General features: G+C 43.3%; 1 protein-coding gene across 4 annotated transcripts in view; it reads right to left on the bottom strand.

The window, feature by feature from the left end:
• The window catches only part of LOC124113053, an 83600-nt gene that overhangs the window by 38930 nt on the left and 25923 nt on the right, over positions 1–18747 (bottom strand). For 3 of the 4 annotated variants that reach the window (XM_048399849.1, XM_048399850.1, XM_048399852.1), the window contains exons 7-22: positions 15163–15240; positions 14661–14709; positions 14147–14225; positions 13031–13133; positions 12561–12634; positions 11862–11964; positions 11195–11313; positions 10780–10871; positions 10371–10459; positions 9312–9431; positions 8293–8428; positions 7805–7836; positions 7341–7407; positions 6839–6965; positions 6159–6194; positions 1820–2003 (exon numbers count right to left, since the gene is read on the bottom strand). In XM_048399849.1, coding sequence (XP_048255806.1) covers positions 1820–2003; positions 6159–6194; positions 6839–6965; positions 7341–7407; positions 7805–7836; positions 8293–8428; positions 9312–9431; positions 10371–10459; positions 10780–10871; positions 11195–11313; positions 11862–11964; positions 12561–12634; positions 13031–13133; positions 14147–14225; positions 14661–14709; positions 15163–15240 — 1488 coding nt within the window. The remainder of the gene's footprint in view (positions 1–1819; positions 2004–6158; positions 6195–6838; positions 6966–7340; positions 7408–7804; positions 7837–8292; positions 8429–9311; positions 9432–10370; positions 10460–10779; positions 10872–11194; positions 11314–11861; positions 11965–12560; positions 12635–13030; positions 13134–14146; positions 14226–14660; positions 14710–15162; positions 15241–18747) is intronic. The other variant, XM_048399851.1, reaches the window with a different exon arrangement.

The raw sequence follows: 18747 nt of genomic DNA, 5'->3' as shown, positions 1-18747 counted from the left end.
GGTAATTCAGTTATATTATAAGTTGCCAACCGAGCTGTAGGAGTATATTGAGTGATGTACCCATTGTGTAAACATGTGTACCCAGAGCCATCAGACGCGAGGTACACAGTCTCACACACAGATCACACTATATGCCCTGAGGGATCAGTGGACAACTAATATATCTCATCCACATTCATACATACAGGTCTGGAATATATGTCTGAAGTTTCACGGAGTTAGCAAAAGTCGGAGCAGACAACACAAACAAACTGAGTTTGTTTCCCTTCACCTGGGACATTTGGATAAACATCTGCTCATCTCAACAATACTTATTCGAGAGAGCAAACGTCTTACGATTGATTTCTCAGTTCCTTGGTATACATCTCAATTAGGTAATTATGGTAACAGTTCTCAGACAACACTGTGTAGATTTTTTTGTAGAATATGTAAACGGTTTCCAACTTATGCTCTTGCTAAGGAAACAATCGTAAAAACTCCCAAACTATCAAAGGCACTAGTTTACCACTAGACCTATTTATACGCCAAGAAGAAATATTGTACGGTTTTCAAGATCTGTGCCAAGTTTGGTGATTTTCAGTCTAAGTCAAAGTCGTTGCCATGGAAACTTGAAAAATAATTATCTAAAAAATCCCAAAGTATCAAAAGGCACCAGTTTTCCACTAGGCCTATTTATGTGCCAAGTTTGGTGAAAAAATATTTCAAGATCTGCTCCCGAAACAAGCACTACCACCATTTTCAGTCTAAGTAAAAGTCGTTGCCATGGAAACTAGAAAAATATGTTTTTTAAATATCCCTAACTATCAAAAGCCACCAGTTCACCACTAGACCTATCTATGTGCCAGGTTTGGTGAAGAAATATTGTATGGTTTTTAAGATCTGCTCCGGAAACGAGCACTACCACCATTTTCAGTCTAAGTCAAAGTCGTTGCCATGGAAATTAGAAAAATAATTACCTAAAAAATCCAAAAATTTCAAAAGCCACCAGTTCACCACTAGACCTAACTATGTGCCAAGTGTGGTGAAGAAATATTGTATTGTTTTTAAGATCTGCTCCGGAAATGAGCACTACCACCATTTTCAGTCTAAGTCAAAATCGTTGCCATGGAAACTCGAAAAATAATTACCTAAAAAATCCAAAAGTTTCAAAAGCCACCAGTTCACCACTAGACCTAACTATGTGCCAAGTGTGGTGAAGAAATATTGTATGGTTTTCAAGATCTGCTCCGGTAACGAGCACTATCACCAATTTTAGTCTAAGTCAAAGTCGTTGTCAGGGAAACTCAAAAGAATTTTTTTTTTAAATCCTAAACTATCAAAAGGCACCAGTTCACCACTAGACCTATCTATGTGCCAAGTTTAGTTAAGATATCTCCCATGGTTTTTGTGTTCTGCTCTGGAAACGAAATGTGACAGACGGACACACAGACACACGGACGCACGGACGGCACACATTCCTTTTATCCCCCTTCCACTTCGTGCTGGGGAATAATAAGATGCCTCAGACGACTGGGCCATCATGAATTAATATGATTAACTCAAATACTATGGATCATGGGCTTGCCCTTGACAGCATGTACTGAGGGTCACTGCCTCCAATCAACATTTAGAATATAGACCAAACAATCTGACAAACGGGATGTCAGGCAGCCTACTGGTTAAGGGGTTAGATTCCATGAGTACAATGTGTCAGCTCATTTCCGGTTTCCCCCATCAGATAATGCTGTAATATTTCTCCAAGCTGTGTAAAACCATACTCACTCACTCATTCCAAAAACAAAACCTGCCAAGATGTCTGGAATTAAAGGTCTGCCACTACCTTTGATTTGGAGGTGTCCTGAGGTGTGTCGGGCCTGTAGCTGGTGTAGATGAGGGGGGTAGGTTCCCGCGCCGGGGGTTCCAGCATGTAGCTGTCAGGGGAGTTTGGCCGCGATGTGTGATAGATGATGGCTGCTCGCCGCTCCAGCTCCCTCCGCATCTCGTCTGTACTCTGGATAGTGTATCTGGGGGTGAGACACATGGGTGTATGTGGTGGTGAGACACACATGGGTGTATGTAGTGGTGGTGAGACACATGGGTGTATGTGGTGGTGAGACACATAGGTGTATTTGGTGGTGGTGAGACACATGGGTGTATGTGGTGGTGGTGAGACACATGGGTGTATGTGGTGGTGAGACACATAGGTGTATTTGGTGGTGAGACACATAGGTGTATTTGGTGGTGAGACACACATGGGTGTATGTAGTGGTGAGACACACATGGGTGAATGGTGTATCTGGGGGTGAGACACATGGGTGAATGGTGTATCTGGGGGTGAGACACATGGGTGAATGGTGTACCTTGGGGTGAGACACATGGGTGAATGGTGTATCTGGTGGTGAGACACATGGGTGTATGTGGTGGTGAGACACACATGGGTGTATGTGGTGGTGAGACACATGGGTGTATGTGGTGGTGAGACACACATGGGTGTATGTGGTGGTGAGACACATGGGTGAATGATGAATCTGGGGGTGAGACACATGGGTGTATGTGGTGGTGAGACACACATGGGTGTATGTGGTGGTGAGACACATGGGTGAATGATGTATCTGGGGGTGAGACACATGGGTGAATGGTGGTGAGACACACATGGGTGTTTGTGGTGGTGAGACACATGGGTGAATGGTGTATCTGGGGGTGAGACACATGGGTGAATGGTGTGTCTGGTGGTGAGACACATGGGTGAATGGTGTATCTGGTGGTGAGACACATGGGTGAATGGTGTATCTGGGGGTGAGACACATGGGTGAATGGTGTGTCTGGTGGTGAGACACATGGGTGAATGGTGTATCTGGTGGTGAGACACATGGGTGAATGGTGTATCTGGGGGTGAGACACATGGGTGAATGGTGTATCTGGGGGTGAGACACATGGGTGAATGGTGTATCTGGGGGTGAGACACATGGGTGAATGGTGGTGAGACACATGGGTGAATGATGTGTCTGGTGGTGAGACACATGGGTGAATGGTGTATCTGGGGGTGAGACACATGGGTGAATGGTGTGTCTGGTGGTGAGACACATGGGTGAATGGTGTATCTGGGGGTGAGACACATGGGTGAATGGTGTATCTGGGGGTGAGACACATGGGTGAATGGTGTGTCTGGTGGTGAGACACATGGGTGAATGGTGTATCTGGTGGTGAGACACATGGGTGAATGGTGTATCTGGGGGTGAGACACATGGGTGAATGGTGTATCTGGGGGTGAGACACATGGGTGAATGGTGTATCTGGGGGTGAGACACATGGGTGAATGGTGGTGAGACACATGGGTGAATGATGTGTCTGGTGGTGAGACACATGGGTGAATGGTGTGTCTGGGGGTGAGACACATGGGTGAATGATGTGTCTGTGGTGAGACACATGGGTTAATGGTGTATCTGGTGGTGAGACACATGGGTGAATGGTGTATCTGGGGGTGAGACACATGGGTGAATGGTGTATCTGGGGGTGAGACACATGGGTGAATGGTGTATCTGGGGGTGAGACACATGGGTGAATGGTGTATCTGGGGGTGAGACACATGGGTGAATGGTGTATCTGGGGGTGAGACACATGGGTGAATGGTGTATCTGGGGGTGAGACACATGGGTGAATGGTGTATCTGGGGGTGAGACACATGGGTGAATGGTGTGTCTGGGGGTGAGACACATGGGTGAATGATGTATCTGGGGGTGAGACACATGGGTGAATGGTGTGTCTGGGGGTGAGACACATGGGTGAATGGTGTGTCTGGTGTTGAGACACATGGATGTATGTGGGGGTGGTGAGACACATGGGTGTATGTGGTGGTGAGACACATGGGTGTATGTGGTGGTGAGACACATGGGTGATTGATGTATCTGGGGGTGAGACACATGGGTGAATGGTGTATCTGGTGTTGAGACACATGGGTGTATGTGGGGGTGGTGAGACACATGGGTGTATGTAATGGTGAGACACATGGGTGAATGGTGTATCTGGTGTTGAGACACATGGGTGAATGGTGTGTGTGGGTGAGACACATATGGGTGAAAGGTGTATCTGGGGGTGAGACACTTGGGTGAATGGTGGTGAGACACATGGGTGAATTGTGTGTGGGGGTGAGATTCACATGGATGAAAGGTGTATCTGGGGGTGAGACACATGGGTGAATGGTGGTGAGACACATGGGTGAATGGTGTGTCTGGTGGTGAGACACATGGGTGAATGGTGGTGAGACACATGGGTGAATGGTGTGTCTGGTGGTGAGACACATGGGTGAATGGTGTGTCTGGTGGTGAGACACATGGGTGAATGGTGGTGAGACACATGGGTGAATGGTGTGTCTGGTGGTGAGACACATGGGTGAATGGTGTGTCTGGTGGTGAGACACATGGGTGAATGGTGGTGAGACACATGGGTGAATGGTGTGTCTGGCGGTGAGACACATGGGTGAATGGTGTGTCTGGTGGTGAGACACATGGGTGAATGGTGGTGAGACACATGGGTGAATGGTGTGTCTGGCGGTGAGACACATGGGTGAATGGTGTGTCTGGTGGTGAGACACATGGGTGAATGGTGTATCTGGCGGTGAGACACATGGGTGAATGGTGTGTCTGGTGGTGAGACACATGGGTGAATGGTGGTGAGACACATGGGTGAATGGTGTGTCTGGTGGTGAGACACATGGGTGAATGGTGTATCTGGTGGTGAGACACATGGGTGAATGGTGTATCTGGGGGTGAGACACATGGGTGAATGGTGGTGAGACACATGGGTGAATGGTGTGTCTGGCGGTGAGACACATGGGTGAATGGTGTATCTGGGGGTGAGACACATGGGTGAATGGTGTATCTGGGGGTGAGACACATGGGTGAATGGTGTATCTGGGGGTGACACACATGGGTGAATGGTGTATCTGGGGGTGAGACACATGGGTGAATGGTGTATCTGGGGGTGACACACATGGGTGAATGGTGTGTCTGGGGGTGAGACACATGGGTGAATGGTGGTGAGACACATGGGTGTGTTTGTAGCAGACTGTATGTCCATGAACACTACTATATCCCCATCCATGAACTACAACTTGATTTATGAGAGTGGTTAAACAGTCGTTTTCATTAAAAGATGAGAGTTATGCAAGTAAATGTTAGCCAATGTGTGTCTCTATATGTCAGAAAGACACATCAACATTGCATCTGGTGGTGCAGCCCTGCACAGATGGAAGTGTGGGAGAGTGTGGGGACTGTACATTGTCCACTGACCTGTTCAAGGCACAACAAGTTAGTTATGGTAAGCACTACAAGTGAAACTACTGAAATAAACAGGTTGTACCCAGTAAGCATAAAATCATCAACAATTTAAAAGTTTTTCAAAACCCTTTTTCAGAACTGTTGACAAAAGAAAGCATTCCATGAAAATACTTCCTTAGTATTAAATGTTAAAACATGCTGGAAAAGAGGAAAAGCACATAGCTAAATGCAAAGCACGGACATATAAACATAAACAGTGCTATTGTATCGGTAACTAAGGAAATTGACCTACACACAAGCAGCCTTAGGCTTCGAAGACTTTGGCATTAACCCTGTTACACTTTAATATGGGCGCTCCTTAGATAATAAGAATAGGGATATTGCAGACAATCTGAACCACTGAGACACAGGTATTAGCTTCCATTTGGATCACACTGATCTGAACTATGCAGGAATACATAAGCCATGCTGCTCGTCAAATGACAAATGCCAGCATTCATCTCAAACTGATCAAAACTAATGAACACAGAACTTGTACTGTAAATCATTCGAAATGACATGCTGTGACAAACCTATCTCAGTGTTTCATCCTGTGACATAAATATCACAGTGTTTCATGCTGTGACATAAATATCTCAGTGTTTCATCATGTTGACATAAATATTTCAGTATTTCATCCTGTTGACATAAATATTTCAGAAATGTTTCAGCCTTTCATAAGATATATAATCTGTTGATCTACGATGTACGGTCATTGCAGTACAGGACTACTAAGGACAAGGACACTCCAAAACATGAACTACTTGGCTCCTGGTTAGACTTACAGATACTATCTACACTATGCAAGAATGCCTGATCCCTACAGGAGGTGTAAGACATTATAAACTGGCTAGGCTTAGTCACCTCTCCTGTACTTGTCGGAGCACATCTTGTCTGATGCTGAAATATGAACATGTTCATCAAAATGTCACTCGTGTGTCAACTTATTTATGTTCATTAAAAATAGTGTCACAAACGTTTCAATCTTTAATAAACTTTGTGTTCATATAAGTTGAATCTTCTTGAATCTAACTCTTGTATCCCCTTCAAACTCCCATCCTCACACTAGCATCATCCATACAAAACAGGCATGTCCACCTTGACATATATAGATATCACCACTACAATGCTGACAGGCATCCACTGGGTACACTGCAACCCCCACCCCCTCACATATGCCAGTCCAGCCTCTGTACCCACCTGTCCCTCACACTGCTGACAGGCATCCACTGGGTACACTGCAACCCCCACCCCCGCACATCTGCCAATCCACCCCATATACCCACCTGTCCCTCACACTGCTGACAGGCATCCACTGGGTACACTGCAACCCCCACCCCCTCACATATGCCAGTCCAGCCTCTGTACCCACCTGTCCCTCACACTGCTGACAGGCATCCACTGGGTACACTGCAACCCCCACCCCCACACATCTGCCAATCCACCCCATATACCCACCTGTCCCTCACACTGCTGACAGGCATCCACTGGGTACACTGCAACCCCCACCCCCTCACATATGCCAGTCCAGCCCCTGTACCCACCTGTCTCCAACAGTGCCAACAGGCTTCCACAAATGGTACTGCAAGTCCCACTCTAGCTGCCTCATGTTAACGTATGTGTAGTGGTCATCCGAATCACGCAGCTTGCTGACCATTGCACCATTGGATACTGTAATCATAGGAATACTCACAGTACACGTGTGGCACAAGCTGTGACATCACAGGACATCTCTTGGACAGACTTTAACAAGTGATACATGTATACCTAAGATATAATTGTCTTGTTAATTAATTTAGATCACTGGTGTTTCACTGGCCATTTTTTTTCCTGTGTCAAATTAGTAGATAGGATTTGGTTCAACATGAGTTAAACTGAGGCCAAACTCAAAATTTTCAATTCCTGTGGCAAAACATCTTCAAAGAGTTTCACATATTCTTCCCTACTATCAAACAGGGGAGAGACCTCTTGAAATCAAACTGAATATCAATGTTTACTTGAAAGAAAGTTTAGTATTATGCTTTACCTTATGATGCGCTCACTTACCTGGAACTGCGTCCATGGCAACCAGTGCCAGGAATGGCTGAGGTAAGGAGATGACTTTTCCTATAGTCTGAAAACATAAATAGCTGGAATCTGATGAATGGGCTGAGGTACATGACCACCCCATCATATAGATATTCATTAAACATCCTATGAATTCCCACTGGAACAAGATGTTCCTCCCTGCTGGCCCATCACACACACATTGTGTTGATGTAGTCAGCATCATCACTAACAACTGAAGCTCCTCTGTTCCAGAACCAAGCTTCATTTCCATCTTAAGAATAATAGGAAGTGAGGTTGAATCAGAAAACTGCCTGCTCTAATGGGTGTAACATATTCCGGACAAGATGTTTCTGAACAGACGACAGATGGACAGACGGATTACCCGGCCTTCTGTCCTGATGATCTTAAATTGGATGAAATATCATCAACTTATTCTGATGTGACAATGTGTTTGTACCAACCTGTGGTCCTAATAACAAGACATCTCCTAAATCTGAAATAAAAATAAAACTTCAAGTTAATGTTTCACTCCTGATCAAACGCATGTAGTGAGTATGACACAGATAAATAAAAAATGCAAATTATATTGTCAGTGTCCATGTATATTCAAAACATGCAATTTAGGTTTAATTTGGCCCCGTTGTTAATCACCTAACAAAAACAGGACAAAATGTGCGCTGAATAACAAAGTGTTAACACAACGGTCCAGAGCAGTACATGATTCAATTAACTGTTATATTTTCTTCAGACCTTCGTGACCCTGTCCTCGACGTAGACTCAGTCGTCATCCTGTCCACTATGTCTACTACAGCCTTGCAAGTTTGGTAAATAATAACAATAATACTGAAACTTGTATGGTTTCATTGGTACTCGGCAGAAAAGCTGACATTTAGTAGTCCCAAGTAGTTACAAAATGTCACTGTAGAAACCATTGTGCAGTGTGACTCACGGGGGAATTTGTGTGTGTTTTTCCTGGGGGTGTGACACTGGACAACAGGGGGGTCTGAGTCTGGGCTGGTCACCCCCTTCATGTGGTACTCCGCCACGTCCACCGGGGTCTTGGCTCTCTTCACCGCCCCCGACGTCTGTAAGGAGGAGACAATCCAAGATATCCAAGTCATCAGCATCATAAACCTCTGTTAAACCAGACACTGTTAATTGCAAGGATTCCGGTACAATCTACACAATTGTCACTGAAGACTGCTGAAGTGTCCTTACCAGGTTTCCATGACGGATGCAGCCAGGAGCACAAGACCCAATCATCTAATTGATGGTAGACATTTACAATTGAAGTTTTCCTCCCTGCCTGCCTCACAACCAAACACCCAACCTCACATCATTGTGATGTCCCCTAGCACCTTCAGGCAAAGAAAACTGCAAAATAACTTCACTGGCTGAAATACACCGTTTACATAGCGTTACCAAACATTCATGCTTCATGTGAATCACATCCACATAAGTATTAATAAACAAATAAATTGCCTCCTGCCTCATTTTTTCAAAGAACTTGAATACAAATCTAATCATGTATCTTAAATGGCCTAAACTTTGTTTTGGACATGAGACTCCGACCAAGAACAAGCTATCCTGGCAGCTACCCCTGACAACTGTTACTTGTAGCTCCTGAGAACTATCTTGTGCCACAGGTTTAAAGTAGGGGCAACTTGCAGGGACAGGCCCATGTCCTCCACCAACACAGTCCTTGTTCAGAGCAGTTATTTTCTCACATCTCTGTTTGCTATGTATATCTTGGGCACCCTGTACTATTCTGTGTGTTTTCAATGGCTCGGTTGCTGATACAAAACTTCCCCTATTGCAGCAGCTTTGACTTTAATCACCATGGCAAATTCCCCATTATCACAGAATCATGAGCTATGATGAGTATTACGATACAGATAGTTGTTATGATTATGGGCGTGGTCAAATTTTCCACAGTAGGGAAATATGTCATGGACCAGAGTCACTTACACTGAGTACCTTGTCCCCCACGGCCTCCCGTGGAGACTTGTTGGTGAGATTCATGGTCTGTTCCTGAACCTTCTGTAGCAGAATCTCAGAGATGTCCTCGTACAATGCCCGCACATCTCTCTGAAAAACACAGTTGTGTCACAAGCATGCTTCAGGACCTAGAACAAAACTGAGACATCTGTTACCAGTATTCTCAAGAGTCCTTTCAGCATAATTCTGTAAACCATATCATCTGCAGCTATTGTCTGTTGTCATGATAATAAACACGCAAGAGTAGTCTCCCATTATTCCACTTTCTCGAAGATTTGCTTACATTAGTTAAGAAATATACAACTCGTGGCCGTAGTTTATTGTACAATAAAACACTGTAGGTAGAATAAACCATGAGGATGCAGCTCCAACTGGTTTATTCTCTCTGCAGTGTTTTATTGTACAATAAACATCAACCTAGAGTTTTTTACTCTTATATATGAGATATCTACATTATGTACAGCCTCTTTAAAAATAGTTACCATTAATTAAATAATGACTCCCTGAATACCATCTGATCTCAGCAATGTCTGACAAGCCCATTTTATGAAAAGGGGGTTAAGTTTGGTATTTTCCAGATACTCTTACAATTCTGTAACCTTTCTCCCAAAAATGATTGTCAAATCTCACCCACTTTTGGTGCAATCATTCAGCCATTGCATTTATCTGTGTTGCCCAGCTACATCTATGGGGAACAACTCACTACCCTCTCAAAAATAGTGTCGTCCAATTTACAACATCATTGAGTTGCTAGCATGGTCAAATCGCCGCCAGACATGGTGTCATGATAGAACAATGTTATATCCTGAAATAAGCCTCACATTCTTCACTGTTATTTGCAATTTATGGTGTCTAAATAATGCATTTACTATTCTCTGTTAAGTAAGGAAGAGTTGTCTCCCCTTATTGAGTCCACAAACAAACACACAATACACCGTAACAGTAAACCTGAGCTATTTCTAACAAGCATGACTGTCTTTCATAGCATCCATTCCTAGTTCTACTGTAAGACAAATGAGTGCAACATACCCCCTCAGACCTGTAATTGTGAGCTAGTTGGGTAATTTTTCCAATAATGCTTCGGTCTCCTGTTCCCGTGGTAACCAAGTTCATCACTCCTAAAAATAAACAGTAATCAAAAAATTGATCCAATAATTAGTTATATTTATAAGGCAAATTTATGTTGATACCTTTCATTATTTCAAAATAACATTGTTTTTCCTGCAGTGCACAACATCAAAGCTACAACATCATAACAGTCAAATTTGGACCAGAGCCAGGGGTACAAACAACAACACACGACATCGACAGCACTGTGAGGGACTGGTGGATAAACATGTTTCTTTGAAATCACTCATATATATGAAGGACACATTTTTCTATATCACTCCCCTTCTTTTCTTCAGGTAGGTATCATTTATACATCACAGAGGCTCACCGACATCCTTCTCCATGTACTCAAAGAAGGCCGGCACAATACACATCAGCTGAACAATCTCCGATGCCAGGAGACACTTGTAATCTCGGTAGCTGAAACACCGAAACACTGCATCAACGTCAGTCAACGAAATCTCTTTTAAAATTGTCCTGAAATAAATTATTAAATAGGAAAGGTCCCCATCTGGACCAAATATAAAGGTGTTATTTTTTGTCTTGTTATAAAGAAATCTACTAAGATCAAGAGTCAACTATTGTGGAAAGTGCCAGCTAGGGACAGGACTGTGTCCAAGTATACATACACCAAAGTAAGTACTGTCTCAGGTTCACATTAACACCTTTCATGTTTGTGTGATGCTTCTCTCCGTTGCTATCAACACCTGATGATAATGTGCACCGTGTGATTGTCATCTTACATGTTGTGCATCTTGCCAGCAGCCTGAGTGTCCCCCGGGGCGTCGGACTGACTAAGTCGAGTGAGTTCCGCCACGGTGTAGAACAGACACAGGTACAGGCGGTCGTACAGCCCTCCATCCTGACAACACAGGTAAACACTCACGTAATTATGTTGAAGGTATAAGTACCCTGTTGGCCCACCTGTTGGCCCACCAGCCTAGCATAATCCTTCCAATAAGCAACACATTTGAAACTGATGTGAAATGTAAAAGATGTGCATAATTTGTACCTGCTACATCATCAAATGAATAGGATGGCTCAAATGTGTTCAAACACATGATTTCTGTGGTTTTCAGAGAGCATGCTTCTAACTGGAACACAAGCAAGTGTCCGGCCAAGATACAGACAGTAGTTCATAGGTTTGGTTATAGAAATAAACTTAGGTCACAGACTTGCTTATAATTCATGGCATAAGACTTTTTCTTAAGCTTGAAACTTTTTCAAAAACATTTTTTCTCACTTTAGCCATGATCTGTACATGATCAGGTCATAGCCCAAAACTTGGAACTGACAGAAACGAATATGTACTTGGTGGACATGAACCTCTCCAATTACAATAATTCAAAAACGTTCTGTTACTTTCAAACTTTCTGTTTCTAGTGGTCCCCAAACTGCCGTGTGACTGACCTCCCTGATGTCCTTGTCCACCTTGATGGCCGACAGCAGGATGCCCACCACCTGACACCGCACGTCCTTGGGCAACAGGAACAGGTCCATGGTGTACACCTTCCTGTCAGTCAGTCAGTCAGTCAGTGAGAGAGTGAGGCAGTTGGGTTTAACACTGATTTAAACAGGACTTCATATATATCACAGCAAGTCTGTTTAATGTGGGTGAAATGAACACTATTTCAAAGTATTTCATTCGCAGTTTGTCAGCTTAATGTGGGTGGAAAACCCAAAAGTACACAGGTTGTATATACTTACTTCTTCTTTGGTATACATGCACGTACATGGTGCTGACAAACTCAGGATCATAAGCAGGGTAAATCTTGTGATTTCAAACCCATCACAAGCAGACCCAGGCAATGAACACAACATTGCGAATCTCGGAACGTCAGACGACTATAATCACTTCTGTGTTTGTTTATTGTTTAAAGCCGCACTCAGCAATATTCCAGCTATATACGTCGGGAATAATCCAGCATCAATCCATGCAATTGGGATACGATGACATGTACCAACCAAGACAGCGAACCTGACCACCCGATCCCGTTAGTTAGACAAGAATAGTCGCCTCCTACGAGAAGCATGGGTTGCTGAAGCCCTATTCTAATGGGATGTTCACGGGTCAGTTACTTGTGTGAAGGCTACCAACTGCAGGCCTACCCTATCTTCCCCAGCTTGGCCGTCTCCAGCGTCTCCTTCACCAGGTGCGTGGGCATTACGAACTCTAGTGACGCCTGAAACAACACCTGCATATTACCATACAAAGTATTCCCCAAAATGTATTTAGATACAAAAGCTGAGTTATTTCCCTTTAACAGGCAGACATATTAACATAGTAAGATATGTTGATGTTTACCATATTCGCCATTTTTTAGCGCCCTGCTCCAATAAGCACCCCTTTTCAACTTCTAGACCAATCTGAAAGTCATCTTTATATGCATCCCTACCAAGAATGAACATTTACATGAAAGTCTATTTACAGAAAACAGAAAATGCCCAGTAACTGTTATCAAACAAGTCTTAGTTTCATCCACTCAGGTTGCTGACTACTGATCGAACTCTGTAAACAGTGCGGCTATGTCACCATGTTTGTGACCAGCGTATGGGTATAGTTCCCAAGTGACACTGACCACCAGTAGCAGCAGCAGCATATTGCATCTCTCCCGGTCAGTAGGCCGCACCTCCAGCAGGTCCTCCAGGAACGTCCGGCGGTAACGCAGCACCTGGAAGTCTCTGCACAAACACACGCATCAATTATCAAATCAGGATATAGATGTCCCAACATCTTTACCTCGAGGTGTTTGCAAGTTCTCGCCAAACCAGAGAGCAGTCCCTTCACTGCCATTTCCCCCCAGCCTCGCAACATACCTCCTTCAAGTCCGAAAATATTACTTCCATCCCTTAATCAAGGCAAGGTTTTTAATATGCAGCAATTACCAAATTCCAGGACTGCACAAGTACCCGAGCAACAGTCACTGGCAACGAATGACACAACAAGTTTCACAATAACCTCAAAAACAGAGTTTCAGAATCATTTTCTAGGACATTGATTGTCATCCTAAATGTCATCCTAAATGTCAACATTTCAACATTTAGTTTCAAATTTGGTAATGGTATGGAAGAATGCCCTATCAAAAAATGAAAAATATCACCAAAATGTCCTAATGCCATTTGTAACTGAAAAAAACAAAAAATGTTGAAAGATGACCTTGACCATGTTGACCTTTGAGAGACAGCTCTATGTCTGTAGATTTAACACTGAACTTGCCCTTAATTTTAACCAATTCCTTTTCAAACCAGGACCCCTTCTTAGAGAAGGTACCATGTTCATGATGTTTTTTTTATAAAAGTGTAATTCTGACTTGGACCTTATGGCAATGGACCCCTAAAGTCCATGCAGAATATATCCATTGTAACATATCCTCCAATGTAAAAAATCTTTTGCCTTATTCAAGAGAAATTATGATACAACTATGTTTCACAATTACTTAAAAGGTGATCTTGACCTTTAACATACTGCAGTAGTGTACAGAACACAGAATGTACGTTTGAGGACAACAGATACAACATCCCACACATGTCAGAATCTGCCACACCTGGAGCCACCAAGTGGAGTTTTACATATACATGTTACATGTCTTAACATCTTGTCAAGAAAGTTTTCTGAAATCAAAACTGATGGAGACATTTCTAACCTTTGGGAAAGTTGATAATGTAGTGACGTTGGAACAATTACAGCAACCAACCTTTTTGTGTACTTCCTCTCTGTTGTGAGGTCCTCTTGTAGATTGAAAGCTAAGTATTTAAGTCGTCTTTGATCAATTTCTGCAAAGAAAAACACAAACAGCTTGATGAATAGGAACCAACAAACATATTATATGATGAAACTTCTTCCAGGGTCTGGAACTGCATCTGTGTAGCTGAAATCTGCATCAAACACCTCAGATGCATGTACAATGGAAGTGAGTGTGGGTTGGACAACTTGTCATTCAGCTATTAGCAAGGCCTGTCTGGGAAGAAAGCCAACACCAATGAAAGTTGGAGACTGTTTTGAAGTTTACCACTTGGTAAACTTGACGAGAATTGGTATGATGACAGATCAATGTGCATTATCAGTCTGAATTGGGGATTGAACCAATAGACTTTGCTTGGCAAAGGGACACAACTCTACACAACACGTTACAACACCCAGGATCACCGGTCATGTGTGTCTGCATTGAGACAAGGAATACTGCTCACACAACTAATCACAGAACTCACCTATATTATGAGCAGCATTGATAGGGAACTTCGTTAGCAGATGTTTAGACTGGAATGAAATAAAAACAGCTGTTTCATAACCTCGTCCTTGATGATTTGTTTGTTGTTTAACACTGTACTCAGCAATGTTCTAGCTATATGATGGCGGCCTAGAGTGTGGACCAGATAAACCAGAGATTGATATTGTGATATATGCAATGACACACAATCAACCAAGTCATCGAATCTTAGGACAAGCACAGGTAGCTTAGGACCTGCTGTTATCCAGATCCCTACAGGGATCTTCCATGATAAACAGCTCCTTGCTCCAATAGAATTTGAATCTAAGGACCCTAAACCTTTATAATATAACGTATTATTATGAAATGACATTATTTTCATTTCAATCATTAATACCTAAAAAAACAAGGTGTCATGTGTTGTTTCATTATTGATACTTGGTACTGTTTGCTAGACACATGTTTTGGGATGATGCCCATGTGGGACCTCCCTCAGAGCCTACCTTGTCACCGAAGATCCCGTTCACCTGTATTTTCTTAAGTGTGCTTGGTATAAACCACTCCCTGCCCAGCTTGTGTCTCTGAAATGTAGGACCACATGGTGAGTTCAGATTCAAGGCTGAGTTTGTCAGTCACATTTCTGACCCCATTTGGGGCGGTCATAATGCCTACTGGAAGGACTTGGTGCCTACTGGAAGGAGTTGGTGCCTACTGGAGAATTTGGTGCCTTCTGGAAAGACTTGGTGTCTAAAAGAAGTACTCAGTACCTACTGAAACTGAAGTACTTGGTGCCTACTGGAGAATTTGGTACTTACTAGGAAGTACATGGTGCCTACTGGAAGTACATGGTGCCTAGTGGAAGTACTTCGTGCCTTCTGAAAGTATGTGGCACCTACTGGAAGTACATGGTGCCTACTGGAAGTACATGGTGCCTAGTGGAAGTACATGGTGCCTACTGGAAGTACATGGTGCCTACTGGAAGTACATGGAGCCTAATGGAAGTACATGGTGCCTACTTGAAGTACATGGTGCCTACTGGAAGTTCATGGTGCCTACTGGAAGTACTTGGTGCCTACTGGAAGTACATGGTGCCTACTGGAAGTACATGGTGCCTACTGGAAATATGTGGCACCTATTGGAAGTACATGGTGCCTACTGGAAGTACATGGTGCCTACTGGAAGTACATGGTGCCTACTGGAAGTACATGGTGACTACTGGAAGTACTTGGTGACTACTGGAAGTACTTGGTGACTACTGGAAGTACATGGCACCTTCTGGAAGTACTTTGAAAGTATATGGTGCCTACTGGAAGTATGTGGCACCTACTGGAAGTACTTGTATCCTGCTGGAAGTACTTGGTGCCTACTGGAAGTACTTGGTGTCACTGGAAGTACATGGCACCTACTAAAAGTACTTTGAAAGTATATGGTGCCTACTGGAAGTATGTGGCGCCTACTGGAAGTACTTCGTGCCTTCTGAAAGTATGTGGCACCTACTGGAAGTACATGGTGCCTACTGAAAGTACATGGTGCCTAGTGGAAGTACATGGTGCCTACTGGAAGTACATGGTGCCTAGTGGAAGTACATGGTGCCTACTGGAAGTACATGGTGCCTACTGGAAGTACATGGTGACTACTGGAAGTACATGGTGCCTAGTGGAAGTACATGGCACCTTCTGGAAGTACTTTGAAAGTATATGGTGCCTACTGGAAGTATGTGGCACCTACTGGAAGTACTTGTATCCTGCTGGAAGTACTTGGTGCCTACTGGAAGTACTTGGTGCCACTGGAAGTACATGGCACCTACTAAAAGTACTTTGAAAGTATATGGTGCCTACTGGAAGTATGTGGCGCCTACTGGAAGTACTTCGTGCCTTCTGAAAGTATGTGGCACCTACTGGAAGTACATGGTGCCTACTGAAAGTACATGGTGCCTAGTGGAAGTACATGGTGCCTACTGGAAGTACATGGTGCCTACTGGAAGTACGTGGTGCCTACTGGAAGTATGTGGCACCTACTGGAAGTACATGGTGCCTACTGAAAGTACATGGTGACTACTGGAAGTACATGGTGACTACTGGAAGTACGTGGTGCCTACTGGAAGTATGTGGCACCTACTGGAAGTACGTGGTGCCTACTGGAAGTACATGGTGCCTAGTGGAAGTACATGGTGCCTAGTGGAAGTACATGGTGCCTACTGGAAGTACATGGTGCCTTCTGGAAGTGCATGGCGCCTACTGGAAGTACTTGGTGCCTACTGGAAGTACTTGGTGCCTACTGGAAGTACATGGAGCCTACTGGAGAATTTGGTGCCTACTGGAAGTACATGGCACCTACTGGAAGTACTTGGTGCCTACTGGAAGTACGTGGTGACTACTGGAAGTACATGGCACCTACTGGAAGTACTTGTAGCCTACTGGAAGTATATGGCAACTACTGGAAGTACTTGGAGCCTACTGGAAGTACTTGGTGCCTACTGGAAGTACATGGTGCCTTCTGGAAGTGCATGGCGCCTACTGGAAGTACTTGGTGCCTACTGGAAGTACTTGGTGCCTACTGGAAGTACATGGAGCCTACTGGAGAATTTGGTGCCTACTGGAAGTACTTGTTGCCTGCTGGAAGTACTTGGTGCCTACTGGATTATATGGTGCCTACTAGAAGTACATGGAGCCTACTGGAGAACTTGGTGTCGAACAACTCTCAGCTACCACTTACTGCACAGTTTGTCATAGTGTCCCAAGTTCCAGATGTGTAGCATATCTGCATAAAATAGTCACACACAAAATCACCACTGCCAAAAGTATATTATAAATTGCCCGCATGAATACATGGATGATACATGTAGCCTTTTCAGCTAATGTATCTGTATTACCTCATGCAGGCATCACATACACATGAACTGCAGTGAATACTGCACAAAAGTCTTATGCTAGTATTGTGTAACTGAAAAAAAGGTATGTTACAGTTGTGAGCTTCTACGACATGAGAAACACTGTAAGCAGATCAAGAAGAGATGAACAAATTCGAAATCCCTTCAAACACCATTTTTAGCAGAATTACTTATAGAATATCTACTTTCTGGTAGACCCGACCTGACGAAATACGAACACTAGATCTATCAATACCCAATGAGAATCAGAACATGCCTATACTCAATGGTTAATTTTTTGTTCCATCCTGCTGCAAATAAGATGCCTACATCGGGCCAAAACAGATACAAACAGTTCTGAAAAGAAACATCCCTAACAAAGTTTTAAAAAAAATAAATTAACCTGCAATAATAATCGCTATCAATTAAAAAATATCAGTAAACCCCAAAAGAGCCTCAACATGATACTCAGAACATGATAATGCTATTTTTTCTCCCGATCACTTATCGACGGTTTAACATATGAACCCAAGGTGCCCACGTCGAGGCTCGTGCAGTGAGGACTCCAGAGGACCTTCCTGTAGAGTGTAAGTGACATCAACAAGGTGGGTAATATGTGGAGCTTATTGGGCCCATCAATCACAGGTGATATTGATTATGTAAACACAACGTCTATAGCGGACTCGACTGCAGCATACAAGTGCTCGCCCAATCACTGCAGGCAAATGCCTCGATAGTTTTGTTTCTGATTAAATGAGCTGTGTGATTGATGACTTAGAAGGTTGTTGGGCTTACAATAATTACTGTGAAGAATTGCTTGATTCATACATTCTGTTATCAAACGACGGAGTGAATATTAAAGACCAGCGTTTGGCTCAATACACCTGTCCCAAACATCTGTTTCAGAAGCCAAGGTAGTGGGGTGAGGCTACCAAAAGTGGCAATATTGACACACGCTTTCATCACAGTTGGGTTAATGAATATATTTGTTTTGGCATTATTTGTGTGAATTAAGGTTTCTAAAAAATACTCAGCTGTGAAGTTTGCGGAATAATACTTTATAAAAAATGAGAAATGAGAAATCAAATGTCATTACAACAATATATATATAGTTAATACAATAAACCTTAAAAAGATAGTTCTGCAATCAGGTTATTAATTTATTTTAGTGGCATTTTGGATAGATTCAGAATATTTTTTTGGTCACTGCTTCAAATCT

The sequence above is a fragment of the Haliotis rufescens genome, unplaced genomic scaffold, assembly GCF_023055435.1.
Source record: "Haliotis rufescens isolate VD_foot unplaced genomic scaffold, xgHalRufe1.0.p SCAF_2, whole genome shotgun sequence".
In the NCBI taxonomy this organism is placed as follows: Eukaryota; Metazoa; Mollusca; class Gastropoda; order Lepetellida; family Haliotidae; genus Haliotis; species Haliotis rufescens.
This window is presented reverse-complemented; position numbering and strand designations above follow the sequence as displayed.